This window comes from Thamnophis elegans, chromosome 9 (assembly GCF_009769535.1).
Source record: "Thamnophis elegans isolate rThaEle1 chromosome 9, rThaEle1.pri, whole genome shotgun sequence".
NCBI classification, from domain to species: Eukaryota; Metazoa; Chordata; class Lepidosauria; order Squamata; family Colubridae; genus Thamnophis; species Thamnophis elegans.
Window position 1 is genome coordinate 56,788,603 of NC_045549.1, and position 15,899 is coordinate 56,804,501.

At 42.7% G+C, this 15,899-nt stretch overlaps 1 protein-coding gene across 1 annotated transcript in view; it reads right to left on the bottom strand.

Moving 5' to 3' along the window:
* Positions 1-15,899, bottom strand: part of CD38 (CD38 molecule) — a 48,021-nt gene that overhangs the window by 18,768 nt on the left and 13,354 nt on the right. Inside the window, exons 2-6 of the mRNA XM_032223616.1 lie at positions 13,752-13,881; positions 11,492-11,627; positions 11,087-11,169; positions 8,231-8,307; positions 6,514-6,606 (exon numbers count right to left, since the gene is read on the bottom strand). Of these exons, the coding sequence (XP_032079507.1) occupies positions 6,514-6,606; positions 8,231-8,307; positions 11,087-11,169; positions 11,492-11,627; positions 13,752-13,881 (519 nt within the window). The remainder of the gene's footprint in view (positions 1-6,513; positions 6,607-8,230; positions 8,308-11,086; positions 11,170-11,491; positions 11,628-13,751; positions 13,882-15,899) is intronic.

Genomic DNA, 15,899 nt, shown 5'->3' on the forward strand with positions numbered 1-15,899 from the left:
TTATGTAGTTCCCCAGCAATCCAAGAACTTTGAAAGATGGTGTTGAACAAATTCCTTGTGTATCCCATCACACTTGGCCAATAAAGAAAGGTTCTGAGACCACATCTGCCAGTTCTTTTAAAACTCTTGGATGCAATCTGTCAGGACTTTGAGTTTTCAATCCATTTAGAGTTGATAGATGTTCTCTTGCCTTATTTTTGCTTGTTTTAATTTTTGTTCCTAGCCTTTAATTTACAGTTTTGTTTTTGGTAAACTGGTTTGCATTTCCTTTTTGTGTGAAGACGGATGCAAAGAATGAATTACAGTTCTGCTTTCTCCCTACTGCCCTTTACTTCCTTGCCATCTTCTTTCATTAGTGAACTGATTGTTTCTTTGACTTTTTTCTTGTTCTTTATGTGTTGAAAGCACTTTTTTTAAAATTGTTTTTGACATTTGTTGCAAGTCTTACTTTGTTCTGAGCCTTAGCTTTCCTAATCTTTGCAGCTTCAGGCTATTTGTCAGTATTCTGCTATATTATTTGAATCTTTCCATTTTTTGTACTTATCCTTTTTTTCCTCAGTTGGTCAGAGAGTTCTTTATGCCAGTGGTTCCCAAACTTGGCAACTTTAAGACCTGTGGACTTCAACTTTCAGAATTCTCCAGCCAGAATTCTGGGAGTTGAAGTCCACAAGTCTTAAAGTTGCCAAGTTTGAGAACCACTGCTTTATGCATCCATCCTGGTTTTTTTCCCTTGGTTTTCTTTTTCAGTGATATTGAGCTGGATTGGGTTTATATATAATTAATTATTTTCTATTATTTTAATATTATTTATATGTATTAAATATGCTATTGTTTATATTGTTTTATATTTTATATTAATTATTTATATAATTGCACATTTATATATCATATAGATGTATATTATATTTGTATAATTATATTCCCCTAATAAATAACAACCTCTGCCTATTCTAGGTCTTTGGGATGGACCAGATACGTGAAAAAAAAATGCTAAATCCAAGCTAACATCTGGCTAACTGTGCTATCAACCTATACTGTAAATCAGTGGTCTCCAACCTTGGCAACTTTAAGACCTGTGGACTTCAACTCTCAGAGTTCCTCAGCCAGCTGGAACTCTGGGAGTTGAAGTCCACAAGTAAATCACTGCTGCATTTTAATATGAGCAAGATCTAACGTGGGGAACAGCGACCTCTAATGGTAGAAACCAAGAATGCAATAAAAACCACTCGAGTTTTTACGAAGTGGAGATTGGATCGGAAGACGAATGCTGAAAGTAAACAATAGTTTGCTGGAGAGTTTAAATTGGGATGGCACAGACATTGTTACAAGGCAATCTGCATAAAAAGTGATTCTTAAATAATAAGTGTTGTGAGCGTGTATGCTCATACACAAATACTGACAACAACTTTTTTTTTAAATCGCCCAGTAATTCCTTAATTCAGGGTAGAGTCAAGCAACTGAATGGATCTGAGTGTTTACTTGCCAGATTTCACAGATTAACAGAGTTGGAAGGACCTTGCAGGTCCTCTAGTGCTGTTCTTCATGCCATGGAGAGTTTGCAGCAGATTTTTTTTCTTTGTGCCCTAGGAGAGAAACATCTGCTGCTATCTAGGATTGAATTCTCAACATTCCAAGTGGGAGGTGTGGGAAGTTATCACCCAGCCCTCTCCCAGAAAAATGAAATATCCTAGGAAATATTGAAAAGGAAGAATATTTCTCTGGATGTGAAAAGAAAGAAACATGTTTTAAAAGACAGAATAGTTGCCTGTAGCGTCCTGCCCATCCCCACTGTTAATGGGCCATTAAGATGGCCAGGCTAGTCCACTTTACATAATAAAGACTTCACCAGCAGCTACAGGAAGGCATGATAATATTGGAACTTTACTCAACTGACCACATGGCATCTGAGAACTCATCCATACCTGGATTCAAAACACAGCCTAGAGAGTAGCCCCCTGCATGGTCCCATGGCAGTCTGACAACCAATCAGAATACATTTCTTACATAGGAACAGGAAACAGAGAGGTGGGACTGAACAGGTTATAAAAAGCCTAGCAAGCCCCTCCCTTCAGCCTTCTCTTCTTTTCCACCAACATTGAAGCATGTGATCACCTTTTCTGTTCAGGGCTCAAGCCATGTGGCCCTGTCCAATAATAAACCATCTTGCCAAGCAGTGTCCATGTCTCCAGTGTCTTTTTCCCCACTTGGAGCTGAACCCAGAAAGACATTTCTTTCATCAGAGGCAAGCGTCTTCACCACTAGACCACCACACTCCTCATGCAAATATTGACAATAGCTGGATGGAATCAGTGGTGGGATTAAAATAATTTAACAACCAGTTCTTTGCCCTAATGACTGGCTGGGAAGGTGTGGCTGGGTAGGCATGGCCAACTCAACGTCACTCACCATGCCCATCCCTGCCTCCCGGCCACTTGCCTCAAAGGCCTCAATAAGATACAATTTCCTTCTCTATTTATTTACCACTACTGAACATCACTTAACATCGGCGGCAAGGAAAATCACAAAGCGAAACAAAACATTTAAATCTTGCTTAGCCATGGAAATTTTGGCTCAGTTGTGGCTATAAGTCAAGGACTACCCCTAATGAGAATGTAGGATAAGGAGCCTACTTTGCTCACCCCTTTGGAGTGACTTTCAAGAAACATTTCAAGACTTGAAAGATTTTGGGCCTAGATGGTGGTGGTGTCGCCCAAGTGAGTCAACTTGTCTCCTTGGTTGGTGGGGCAGCCACACTCAGCTGAGGGCCACCAGAGGGAGGTGGGGAATCTGAATGAGGACAGTGCTCCTGGTGAGAAGGCCCTTTGGTAGCTTCTCACGTGAGGAGACGGGATGCTATAAAGCCTCTGCGGCCTTGTGTACATGGCTGCCTTGGGAGCGAGGGGGAATAAAGAGGCCAGCCAGCAGGTTGCTTGCATTGCTTCCCGCCTCTGCTCTTGCAAGTTTCTCTGCCTTTTCTCTTCCCGCACAGTCCTCCTTTGAGACTGTGGCTAAATGGGAAAGCTGGCTGTGAGAGGAAGAGAAACTAGATGAGCTGGATCCAGACACTTCCTGGGTCCTCTCCAGTGACGTGCGGTGAGGTTTATGGCTGGTGAGGCACTGATGTCTGAGCATTCTCTCCTCTCCCCCAACACCCCACTGACTAAAGCACTTTCTTTCGCCCGCCTGAGCTCGCGGTAGCCCACCTGAGCTCTGCCGCGAGCTCCGGAGGGCGAAAGAAAGTGCTTTAATCATGAAGCACTTTCTTTTGCCTGCCTGAACCTAAATCACTTTCTTTCGCCCGCCTGAGCTCTGCCGCGAACACAGGCAGGCGAAAGAAAGTGCTTTAGTCAGTGGGGTGTCGCGGGAGAGGAGAGAATGCCTGAGCATTGCATTTATTAAAGAAAAAAGAAAAAAGAAAATTTGAAGGAAAAAAGAGAGCGTGGGGTAGGGGTAGGGGGCATCAGAAACAGAGAAAGAGAGGAGGAAGAGTGAGTGCGATGCTGCAGCTTTAAACAGAATGACAGAGTTGAAGCCTCTAAAAAATGTGCCCCTACTATGAGGCAAGAGAACTGCATGCCTCAACTACCTTGGGATTTTTTAGGCTTTTAAACCTCACTTAACTCTGCTCAAGTGCCTAAAAAGTCAGACTAGATGAGGCATGCAGTTCTCCTGCCTCATAGTAGAGGGCGCTTTTTAAGAGGCTTTTTAAAACAGGCAGTCATTCATGGTAAGGCAGCAGCTAGCTAGCCTAACCTCAGCACTCGCCTTTTCCCGTTTACATTTTTTTTCCTTTTCATAAATAACAGTGGTGAGGCTGTGCCTCCCCTGACTGCATGTCACTGGTCCTCTCATCCCAGAAGCAGCAACCTCACACTCTCCCCTCTCTGCTAGTGGCCACTCCTTCTCCCTCTCCCTCCCCACTGCTGGATGAACCCATGTGAAGAAGGGGGTGGCGGCTAGCAGAGAGGGGAGAGTGAAAGGTTGGTGCTTCTGGGACAAAGGGACCCAGGAAGTGTCTGGGTCCAGCTCACCTGGATTCTCTTTCTCTCACAGCCATATTTCCCATTTAGGGAGCTGCAGTCTCAAAGATGGGGAGAGCCAGACAGGAAGAGAAAAGGCAGCGAAACTTGCAAGAGTGGAGGCAGGAGAGCAAAACAAGCAAGTGAGCCTCCAGCCTACCGGCTGGCCTCTTTATTCCCATTCACTCCCGAGCCAGTCCTCTGGAACAGCAGCGGAAGCACACACAGCTGTGATAGGAAGAGAGGCTAGTTGAGCCGGACCCAGATGCTTCCCGGGTCCCCTTGTCCCAGAAGCACCAACCTTGCACTCTCCCCCTCTGCTAGCGGCCCACCCACTTCTTCACATGGGATTGCCCACCAACGTGGAGGGAGAGGGAGAAGAGGGCAGCCTCTAGCAGCTCCAAACTTAAATGCGGAAAGTAGCATACTGCAGGTGGGAGACTCACTCTGGACCTGCTGAGTTTAGCTGAAGGGCTGCCTTGGTCGCAATATTGCAGGGCTTGGCCTCCATTAGTACTCAGTTCTTGGCTGTTGCCCGTTCTCCTTGGGGCTGCCCTTGAAAAGTGTTTGGAGACTGCAAATGGTCCAGAATGCAGCCGCGCGAGCGATACTGGGTGTGCCAAGGTACACCCATGTCACACCTATCCTCCGTGGCTGCCCATTGGTCTCCAAACATGATTCAAGGTGCTGGTTATTACCTTTAAAGCCCTATATGGCCTAGGACCTGGGTACCTACGAGACCGTCTCCTGCCACATACCTCCCTTAGACCAATAAGATCACACAGGATGGACCTTCTCCGGGTGCCTTCAGCAGGACAATGCCGGCTGGCGGCGCCTAGGAGTAGGGCCCTCTTTGTTGCCGCTCCGGCCATATGGAATGAGCTGCCCCCAGAGATCCGGGCCATCCCCACTCTCATGGCCTTTCGCAAAGCCATTAAAACCTGGCTTTTCCGGCAGGCCTTCTGATTGGTGTTTGTTGTGTTCTTTTTTAACTTTGTGTGTCCTATTGTTTTTAAGTTCTTTTAATTTCTTTTTATTCTGTAAGCTGCCCGGAGTCGTTCGGGATTGGGAGGCATAGAAACCTAATAAATTCAATTCAATTCACCCTCCCTTCCACTTCAGGTCCCACATCCAATCCATGATGGGGGGACTCGCCACTTCCAGGACGTGAGAGAGCGAGTGGGCGACCCTTGGGGGACAGTGCCATGCTGGGGCACTGTGTGCTTGGACCAGGCGCTTTCTCTTTGGGCCTCCCTCCGGAGCCAGGTCCAAAAGATGGCCGAGCCTCACCATGTCTCCCTCCCGGTGGCCCTTTGGCTGAGCCTGGTGGCCCCGGAATTGATCTCCCTTCCCTGCCATCAGCCTTACCTTCTTAGGCCAGGTGAGGAGTGACTGGGAGGGGAGAGGCAAGGGGTGCCCACCTGTAGGTCAAAGTGGCTGCCCAGGTAGTCGCACAGCACCAGCTTGTGGATCATGGTGCCATGTGGGAACTGGGCCTGAACCCTTCTCCACAGGAGCTCCAACAATGTCCCTGGTCTCTTTAAGGCAGAGCCGGCTCCGGGCGCTAGATTGGCCCCCTGTGAAAACTGTTGTCTGCCTGCTGAGGCACTTGGTGATGGAGGGGTCCTTCAGGCACTTAGCTTGGTGCCTGTTTAGTAGTTGCAACTTCTCCCTCTGGGTGCCTTGTCAGAGCTTCCTTGTGGTTTTGCCTGTGCAGATGTAGTTTGCTTGGAGGGTGGAGGGGGGCCGGTAGCAGAGCGCTGAGATGCCAAAATGGCTTGAGGCACGGCCAGGTGAGGTGAGTAGTGGCTGAGAGGGTAGGGATGATTGCTGATGCAAGGCCAGGCGTGGTGATTGAGCCAGTTCATCAAACTGCACACAACATTAACAATTGGTCAGCTGAACCAGTGTGAAGCAGCTGAATCCAACCACTGGATGGAATGAAGGAAATCCAGAGAAGGAGGGAGGTGAGAAGTTTAAGAAGAAAATGGCTATTGTTGTGGTGGAAGTGAGGCTCATTTGTGACGTTAGGAAAATAAAGGGTGGCCTGTTGATGGTATTGGGGTCAGTTAGATGCGGTTTTATTTCCATTTCTTTTTTCTTTTTTCTTATCTCTTGCCTTTAATTTGGGGGAGCATATTGTTTCCTCATCCCCTATTTTCTATTTAAATGATTTTGCTTATGCTAAAAGGAAATTGTAATGGGTAGGTATGAATGTATTAATCTGTGTTAAGATGGGCAATCAATAAATTTAATAAATACATAAATGAAATGAAAATTCTTTTAAAATGGTGTTTCCACTATATTTCTAAAGACAGGTCACTAAATCTAAGGATGAAGGACTCATTTTTAAGGAAACGTTCAAGAGACACAAGAAGTCATTTTGATATATACTGTTTTATTTATTAAATTTATATATTGCCCATCTCTGATGTATTATCCAGAATATGGCAATAAAGCAGTGCTATATTCTGCATGGGCTAACCATACATACCTCTGAGGTCCATCAATATCATGCATTAGCCAAATCTGCATCTTGGAAACTTTCTCTGGGTTTAAGTTAACAATTTCAACACTGCCAAAAATGCTGAAACAACAGAAGCAGAGAAACACATTCAAAACCTTTCCTTGGTTAAACACATATATCAGGCCAAAATGTTAAAATATAACTCCTTTGTTACTGGATATATATTTCTATTTACAAAAGAGAAAAAAAAGACCCTAATTTGGTCCTTCTGGATCCTTATATATTCTGACACTTCAACAGGGGGATCTGTGCTTGCCATATTCAGTGAATGGTGGATGAGCCTTGTCTGCTATTCATCATAAAATTCTTGGCCATGGGGACAAGCTCACAAAGAAAGCCAAGAAGAAAAGAAAAGGAACCACAAGATGACATAGCCAAAAAGGATTTTGCTGAATTTTGGTATTAGCAAAATGAACAGAGTACAGTCCAAAATCTTAAGGGATATCCCTTACTTGTCCCCACCTAGGATTATCTATCCTCTTAACCATGCTGTGATGAATTTTCATGCAAATATTATTATGATTGTAAGCCTCCCAGAGTTATCTTGTGGCAAGATGGGCAGGCAAATAATTTAATAAATAAATAAATATTAACACTGATTTTTTAAATTATTATTATTATTATTATTATGAAAGCCTTGCATTTGTTTTGACACCTTACGTCAAAAGGAGGGGCTTTATTTTCAAAAGGAATATTTCAGTGGAAGGAACCTACTTGGGACTTGCACACCCATGGTGGCTTGTGAAGTTCCCGTGGTTCGTCCATGAGGCCAATGTTGAGAAAAGACAAGACACGAAGTTTCTCGGGATGGAGCGATGACGACCCAGATTGGGGGTCTGGTAGCCCCTTTTATTGAGATAGGACAAAGGCAGGAGGAGCAATAGCATGTGCTTAAAAACAGCCTGTAAAAGTACAATTTCTAATCTACTGCTCAGTCTATATATGGTCAAATCCTGGGCATCATTGGTAGGGCACATTTCAGAATGTTATGTTATGCACTATCAGGATGTTATGGCGTTATAGGAGTTTGTTTTCTCCTGTGTGATTCAGCGTGGCTCTGCAACTATATTACAACAGTGGCTCCTACTGAAATAAATGGTAAACTGAGCTACGTTTTTGCTCTCCTTTTTTTTTAAAAAAAATCCTTTACTCTTTTGGTTTCTTTATTCTTTCATTTCTTTCTTTTTTCCTTTCCTTCCCAGGGAAAAGGCAAATCATTTTTGAAATGCATCAGAACTTATCATTTATCATCAATCAGGCTGAGAACTGAAAGCCACAGCCCAGTTGCTAGTCCAGCGCTTAGAAAAGCTACACCTGGCCCTTGGGGTATCTGCAAGGGTACAGTTGGAAAAATCAAGATGGCAGCATATTGGTGCAATTGAATCTCCACACTCTTTAATGTGTGTCATGTGTGAGATGCAGATTAAAATTGATAGTTGTCAAGAGCCAGAGAAATCAGAAGATCCAGGCAGTTCAAATGGATGTAAATATTTATTGCAAGCTTCAGCTCTCTACAAGAGCCTGGTCATCTTCTACATTAATACTTCAATCATATCATTGTGGTTGCCATCTTTATTCCATATCTTGCAGATACCCATGGCTGACATTTCTTGGTCAGAAATCGTGAAGAAAATGTCTTGTTTGGTTTAGGAACATTTTATGCCCATGAAAGGAAAGAGAATACCTGCTTTTTCTAAATGCTTCAGTCGCTGTTGACCCATTGAGCATCACTTGGACTGTTCCACAGGATGCTTCTGCAAACTAAAACAAGGAGGAACATTATTTCTTACTACCAACAAATCATATATTTTATATTTGGTTACTATTTTGTGTTTCCAAAAATTACAATAGATGTTTGAACACCTTATTTCTACAGGATTAATTTTCCTGCCACAATTTCAAACATATGTACTCATAACAAGACATACCCACCTATATCAATGCTGTCTGAAAATGGTTTCAGTTTTTCACAAAATTCATGGAAGAGGAAAAACTTTAATGTAATAATAAAACTAACAAATAGAGGTAGTCCTTAACTTATGGTTGCTTAACAATTGTTCAAAGTTACAATGGAGCCCTGAAAGCTACCATGTTTCCCTGAAAATACAACCTCCCCTGAAAACAAGCCCTAGCCTGATTTTCACGCCTGCACCTAATATAAGCCCTACCCCCCAAATAAGCCCTAGTTAAGACCCACTCACCATCTGGTTTTAGGAGGTGGAGTGAGGCGCATGTGTAAAAATCAAGCTAAGGTGGGGGTGGAGCTGCCCCATGCACCCCACACCCACTTACCTTAGGACCACCAGCAGGAGACCTTATATAATCTTGGTTATTTTGGCGCCTCTAACACTGAGGAGAAATTCCCACAAATCCCCAAGCATTGCCAACCTCTCCACCCCTAGTAAAAAAAAAACTTAGAGCACAAGCTTCGTGCAGTATTAAAAAGAATAGAAAAGGGGGCTGCAGTGTATTGTTAAATGGACTGCTAAATTGGCAAAATGAACGGCTAAATTGGCCATGGCCACCCAGTCACATGACCATCAAGCCGCTCCCACCCGGTCACATAACCACCAAGCCACCCCCCACGGGTCACATGACCGCCAAGCCACACTCATAAAATAAGCCACGCCCACAGAACTGGTAGTAAAAAAAATTGAAACCCTCCACTGCTTTGGTAGATACCCATCACCACATCAATACAGATAGTCTGTTTAAACAAATAAGAGATCAAAGTTTAATGCATATAAAGAGGATATATAATGTATTAATACAGATGGATTCGGAAACAGAATTAGTTAAAGATTGTATGATAAAGTGGGCTCAAAACATTGAAGAACCAATAATGCTGGATACATGGGAAAGAATCTGGGTAAGAAATGTGAAATTTACACAAGCTCAAAATCTGAGAGAAAATTTTTATAAGATGTTCTATAGATGGCATTTAGATCCTAAAAAGCTGGCTTCTATGTGTCTGAACTTACAGCCTAAATGTTGGAGATGTGGCTCTCTCGATGCTACATATTTTCATATATGGTGGACCTGCCAAAAGGTTAAGGCATTTTGGATAAAAATATGGTGGATTATGCAAAATATCTTTAAAAGAAGGATAAAGTTTACTCCTCAGCTATTTTTACTAGGTATAGGTACTGACTTTACAGTGGTAGAGACTAACTTGATTCTGCATCTAATAACGGCAGCAAGACTGTTGGTGGCGCAATACTGGAAGAAGGAAGACTTGCCTACAACTCAAGAATGGACATTGAAAGTCACAAACTTAGCCGAGATGGCTAAAATATCGGCATATCTTAAAGATCACTCAAATGAGAGATATAAATGAGACTGGAAAAAATGGATTGACTATATACAAAATAAATATGGGACCAAGAAATTCCAGTTAGCCTATGCTTAAGATCAGAAATGATTTAAATTGTTTAAAGTTGGTTCAGCAAGAAGAAGCTAAGGTCAATGTAGAATGTTATTAATTTTTTTTATTTCTTTTTTTTTCTCAATAGATTTTAGACTGTGTTTGTTAGAAATCCATACCATGTACGGGTCCTGGGAAGTCGGGGGGGGGGGAAGGTGGAGGGGGGTTGGGGGAGAGGGTGGAGGGAGGGAGGGGTATATATTAGGCTAGACAAGAATTTGGTGGTAAACTAGAATTATTTTGATATACAAGAAATTGTACTTCGATGTTTTACTGATTGAGGAATGATGAAATGTTTGCCTTAAAAGAAATAAAACTTTTGAAACGAATACAGATAGTCTTTGATCTGCAATCACAAATAGGGCCAGAATTTCTATTAATAAGCCAAGTGAGCTACTAAGCAACATGACTTACACCCTATTTTACAACCTTTTTTTGCCATGGTTATGTAAATCTCTGTTGTTAAATAAAGTCTGAGGTTGTTAAATGAACCCAGCTTCCCCCACTGATTTTGCTTTGCAGTGGCTGGCTGAAAAGGTCTAAATTGTAATCACACGATCCTGGAATATTGCAACTATTGTGAATATATGCCAGTTGCCAAGCACCTGAATTTTGAACATGTGACTGTAGGGGTGCTAAACACCTCATAGTTTCAATGGTATCTTAATTTTTTTGGGTGCTGTTATAACGGTCGCTAACTGAATGGATGTAAGTTGAGGGCTAACTGTATTTTGTACATTAATTAGCTAGTTTGCAGCTATGGAGTGCTGAAGAAAACTTAAAAATTGAACTGTTGGAAAATAGAATTGCTGCTGTTGGGGTGCAAGCATACCAGATGCTATTTATTAATGCAGAATCATTAATTGGCCCCCACGCAGATCTAGATGGTGACCCTGTGGAACGCAAGCCTGTTCAGCACAGCTTTCAGTATCAGCACCTTGAGTCCAGAAAGAAATTTTTTATTTCTCCCAATGAGAAAATGAAACTACTTGGATTTAATGACCAATAGGAGTTATTTTCTACATTGGTGATTGGGGTTCATTGCATTAAAGTATATATCAGTGATACATTATGCACATTTAGCATTGGGGCTAAAAAGAGATCAGCAAAACATACCATTTTAGAGGCCAATTTCCAATATACTGAACTGGGATTATTTTCACACTCAGTCCGTTTTGGACAAGATTCATAATTGACTCCTAGAAGAAAGATGTTTGGACATAAATATAATGTGGAAAGGATGAGATATATTAATATTTAATGTTACCCTCCTTTTATAAATAACCCGTGGGATCCATCAGGATTCTCTTTTTTCCTTAAATTGGAAGAAATGCTTTGTTTAAAAATGATTTATAGGCTAAATAAAAGCTGTATTTTCATTTTCAGTGAAAAAAAAACCTTTTTGTTTCATGGGATCAATTCTCTTTCCAGTCATTTTTAAAGGACTGGAAATACTGTACAATTTCTTCCTCCCACCATCCCTCCAAACAAGTATTGAGGTAAGAATTCTGCTTTTTCTACCTGAATCAGAGGGATTTCCACACCAGGTAATTCCATCTGCTATGTAGCCTAGCAAAGTATCTTCTAAGGTGAGGAAATCATGATTTGTTTTCGTGTAATGATGTGCCAGGTCATTTGTTTTGCTCCAAAATAAGGACTGCAAATAAGAGGAACAAACATTTGTCATTTTTCAGCATCAACCAAATGATTTTTTATATGCCCAGACTTCTTTTTAAAAATATTGTGTATTAATTGAGCTTTTCCAAAATTTGTTTCTGCTATTTACTTTTCATCTTGAAAAAAATTAGAATCTTTCTTCCAAAATTGTCATAGGAAAAATGTTCTTTAAAGAGTAGCATATCTATCTCTCAGATAAATAAATAGACGTATCAATAAATATGCTGGATCCATAGCTCCTGGTATTTTCCCCTATACTTCTTCTGTCAACTTCGAAATGGACTCATGAGTGAGTGGGTTCTTCGCAAAATGCTTAGGGGAAATGTGAAAGAAGCACTGGTTAAAGCAACAGAGTCTCAGAAAGTGCAAGTTGATAAGAGGTGGTCACCCCAGAAACCATTTCACATAGGAGAGAAAAGTGAATTTATCCACCAAGTATCTGAAACTGAAATTTGCCAAAAGCTGGGTTGAAAATTTATAGAACCCCATAGTGAAAATCATAAACCCAATTACAGTAGAGTTAAAAGTTGCCATGCCTATTGGGAAAAGTGCACCCAGTGTTCCATTTCAGTTTGCTTTAGCCAATGGTAGGGTCAGATCTAAAGCCAGTAGCAACAATAGTTCCAAGTCCAATTATAGTAGAAGGGGAGAAACACTATGAGGTTAAAAGGGTCCTGGATTCTAGGTTGTACAAGGGGAAACTTCAGTACTTAGTCCATTGGAAGGGATACCCAATGTCAGAAACTAGACATATAAAAGTACAGAATATGAAGGCAGACAGATTAATAAAGAAGTGTCACAAGAAATATATTCAGAAATCAAAAGGTCCTCCTTAGGGACTTAGGGAATCACTGAATTCAATTAATGTATGTGTGCTTAATGTTTTCCAGGTGCTTCTCACTTTCTAGGTGGGTCCAACTGTCAACTTTGAAATGGATTCATGCTGCTCAGAGGTGGGTTCCTACCAGTTCGCACCTATTCGGTAGAACCGGTTCGTCAAATCTAACGAACCGATTAGAAGAGGTTCCACCAGTGGACCCGGAAAGCAGGCCACACCTACAGAAGAAGTTCCAAAAAATTTTGAAACCCACCACTGGTCCTTGGATATGATTATTCTACACTATCATGCTCATATTTATAAAACTCAGTGCCTCTGTGAAAGGTAAGGATAACTACTGCATTTGTGGTGCAATCAGAACATTGCGTGTGTTGAAGTTGTTTTAACGCAAACCAAAGATGCCTTTTAAAAAACAAGTTTACATCATATTCTTATGCATGCCAGTGCTGTGTGTGAGGTAATTTAAGGTGGTTCTGACAAGTGTCGTCGGCACCTTCATATCCGGTCACATGGGTGGCAAGCCACTCCCACAAAGGAGGCCACACCCACAGAGTAGGTTCAAACAATTTTTGAAACCCACCACTGATGCTGCCACAGCCATTTTTTTGTTTCTCAGCTTGCCATTCAGTATGGGGGGAGGGAGAGATTTGGAATGTCAGACCAGACAATAACATCTCAACATCCTGTGGGAACCAAAGTCATCTCAACAGGTGCTGGCCAAAGACTAGAAGGAGTTACCAAGGAAATGCTGTGATACCTGATTGGACAATGTGACCTGTGACAAGGAGGGATGGGAATATCTATTCTTTAGTTATATAAAAATCACAGAAAATCACAGAGTTGGTTTCGCTTTCATGTGTGCCAAAATGACAAATATTCCCAGAAATACTTCTTAGGAGTACATTCAGGATATTTCACTGCCTGAGTTGAAAATCACTGGTCTTCTGTAGAAGTTGATGATCTATTGCTAGGAAACATATTTCAATAACTTACAGAGGAGACCATGGGATATGGGCAAAATGATGACTGCAATGGGAAGATCAAAGTTTCATATGGATATAAAAACCACGTTGAACTTTTGACTGCACATCACAATCACTCTGATAAAGTACTTTCACATTTATCAGATACTTGTGAATAATGGACAGTTCTTTCTTTTAATTAGTCACTGAAAAACAAAACAATTTAATGTATTTTTCTGAGGCCATAGCAAACTGGGAACCCCAGATGTAATCCTTTCTCTGGAAATCTATTGGCACAACACACCTTGTTGCATGGTATGGGATATCTTGCTAGGTCCATTAAAGGCTGGTAATCTTCTATGGTCACATTGCATGGGTCCTTGTACAGAAAGGCCTGTTCAAATAGTTTCCATACTCTGAGACAATCTTTATTTCTGCAGAGAGAGACAAACTTGAAGTTTAAAAAAATGGCTGCAAAATAGCTTCATTGTTGTTAAATCACAACGGTATCAAATAGCTGTGTCAAAGACATGCAATTGAAGGACCCATTCTTCTGATCCCCGATGTCATCTTCATCATCACCATTATCATTTGACCTCTCAGATTTTATTTAAAAATGCTTCACTTTTGGAATATTTCAGGATGCAAATATAGAATTTGTCAGCAACTTATTAAACAGCTGCATCTTTATTTGGTATCACAAATCTACTTCATGTTCACAGGAACCAAATCAATCAAAATTACATGGTAAATGAAGTCTGTGTCAAAATCTCCCTCCCTCTAAAAATGTCAAAATACACCAACATCCTGGTATCATTATCCTGGGCATTTTCTTGCATCTCATAGGCCTTTATTAGAAGTACCAGTATTGGTGGGATATTGAGACCAAAGTAATAGAATAACACAGTTGGAAGTTGCCTTAGAAGTCTTCTAGTCCAACTCCTTGCTCAAACAGTATACCCTATACCAGCGGTCTGCAATCTTAAACACCAAGAGCCATTTGGACCCATTTCCCATGGAAAACAAAACAATAGGAGCCACAAAACCTGGGTGGGCATGGCCAACTCAATGTCACTCACTCCTGAGTCACATGACACCCCCCAGCCACACCTATCCAGGTTTTGTGGCTCTGTTTTCTTTTCTATGGGAAACAGGTATCTCTCACGTGCTTTCTCCCTCTCTATTGCCCTCTCCCTCCCTCCCTCTGATCTCTTTTTCTTTCTCTCTCTCTCATCTCTCTCCCTCACCCATTTCTTTCTCCCCCTCCCTCTCATCTCTTTCTCTCCCTCCCTCTCCCCCTCTTTATCCCTCTCTCTCTCTCTTTCCCTCTCCCCAACTCTCTTTCTCCCACTCTCTCATCCTCTCCCGCTCATCACCTTCTCTCTCCCTCCCTCTTTCCCATCTCATTTTACCTCTCTACCTCCCTCTCATCTCTCTTTCTCTCTCCCCCCTCTCTTTCTCCCTCTCTCCCCCCCTCTCTCCCCCTCTCTCTGTGTATCACTCTGTGTATCACTATGTGTGTGTGTGTCTCTCTCTCTAAGGCGTGCACAGGGTGGAGAGGTGCTCACTTAAGGAGGGTCTTAACAGGACACAAAAGGATGTGGCTTTTCTTCTGCACTAAGGCTCCGGCCATCGCCTTGCTGTGTTGCCCCCACCCCCTGGTAGCTCTTTGGCCAAGCACAGAAGGTGCGAGCTCCAGCCCGAAGCAGCAGAAAGTGAAGGCTGACTTATGCACCAATGTGGTACAGGGCCACTTAAGGAGAGTCTTCCCGCATGTGCGCACACTCCCGGTCCCACCACAGCCAGCCAGGGGGTTGTAAGAGGAAGAGGAAGGAGAGGAGGAAAGTCGCCAGAGCCTTAGTGCAGGAATGAAGTGGCCCTGTACCTGCCTTCATGCCACTTTGATGCATAAGGCAGCCTACACTTCCTGCCACTTCAGGCTGGAGTTTGCGCCTTCTGCGTTTGGCCAAAGAGCTGCTGGGGGGGGGGGGCGACATGGCAAGGCGATGGCCAGAGCCTTAGCACAAGAGAGAAACTGCATCCTGTTAAGACTCTCAAGTGAGGGGCCGGCTGCCTCCACGCACCTTTGCTGCACTTCGGTGCTCACTTAAGGAGAGTCTCCCCATGCATGTGCACCCTCCTGGTCTTACCACAGATGGCAAGAGGGCGTGAGAGGAGGAGGGGGTAGGAGGAGGGTCACCTGAAGGGAAGCCTCTGCTGTGGCTGGTGATCGATCCTCAGCCAGTCCGGATTTCCAAAAAGAAGAAATAAAAAGACAACCTGTACACTGTCTGCCTGGCCTGGGCTGGGGGTGGGTGGCTAACCACTTGGATAAATAGTACCTGGTGGCAGAAGAGGCAGAGATTGACATAACCCGAAACCACTACCATGCCAACAAAGCCTGGAGAAGATCCCTACCCCAGGGGTGGCGGGAAACATTCAAGCCCCAAAC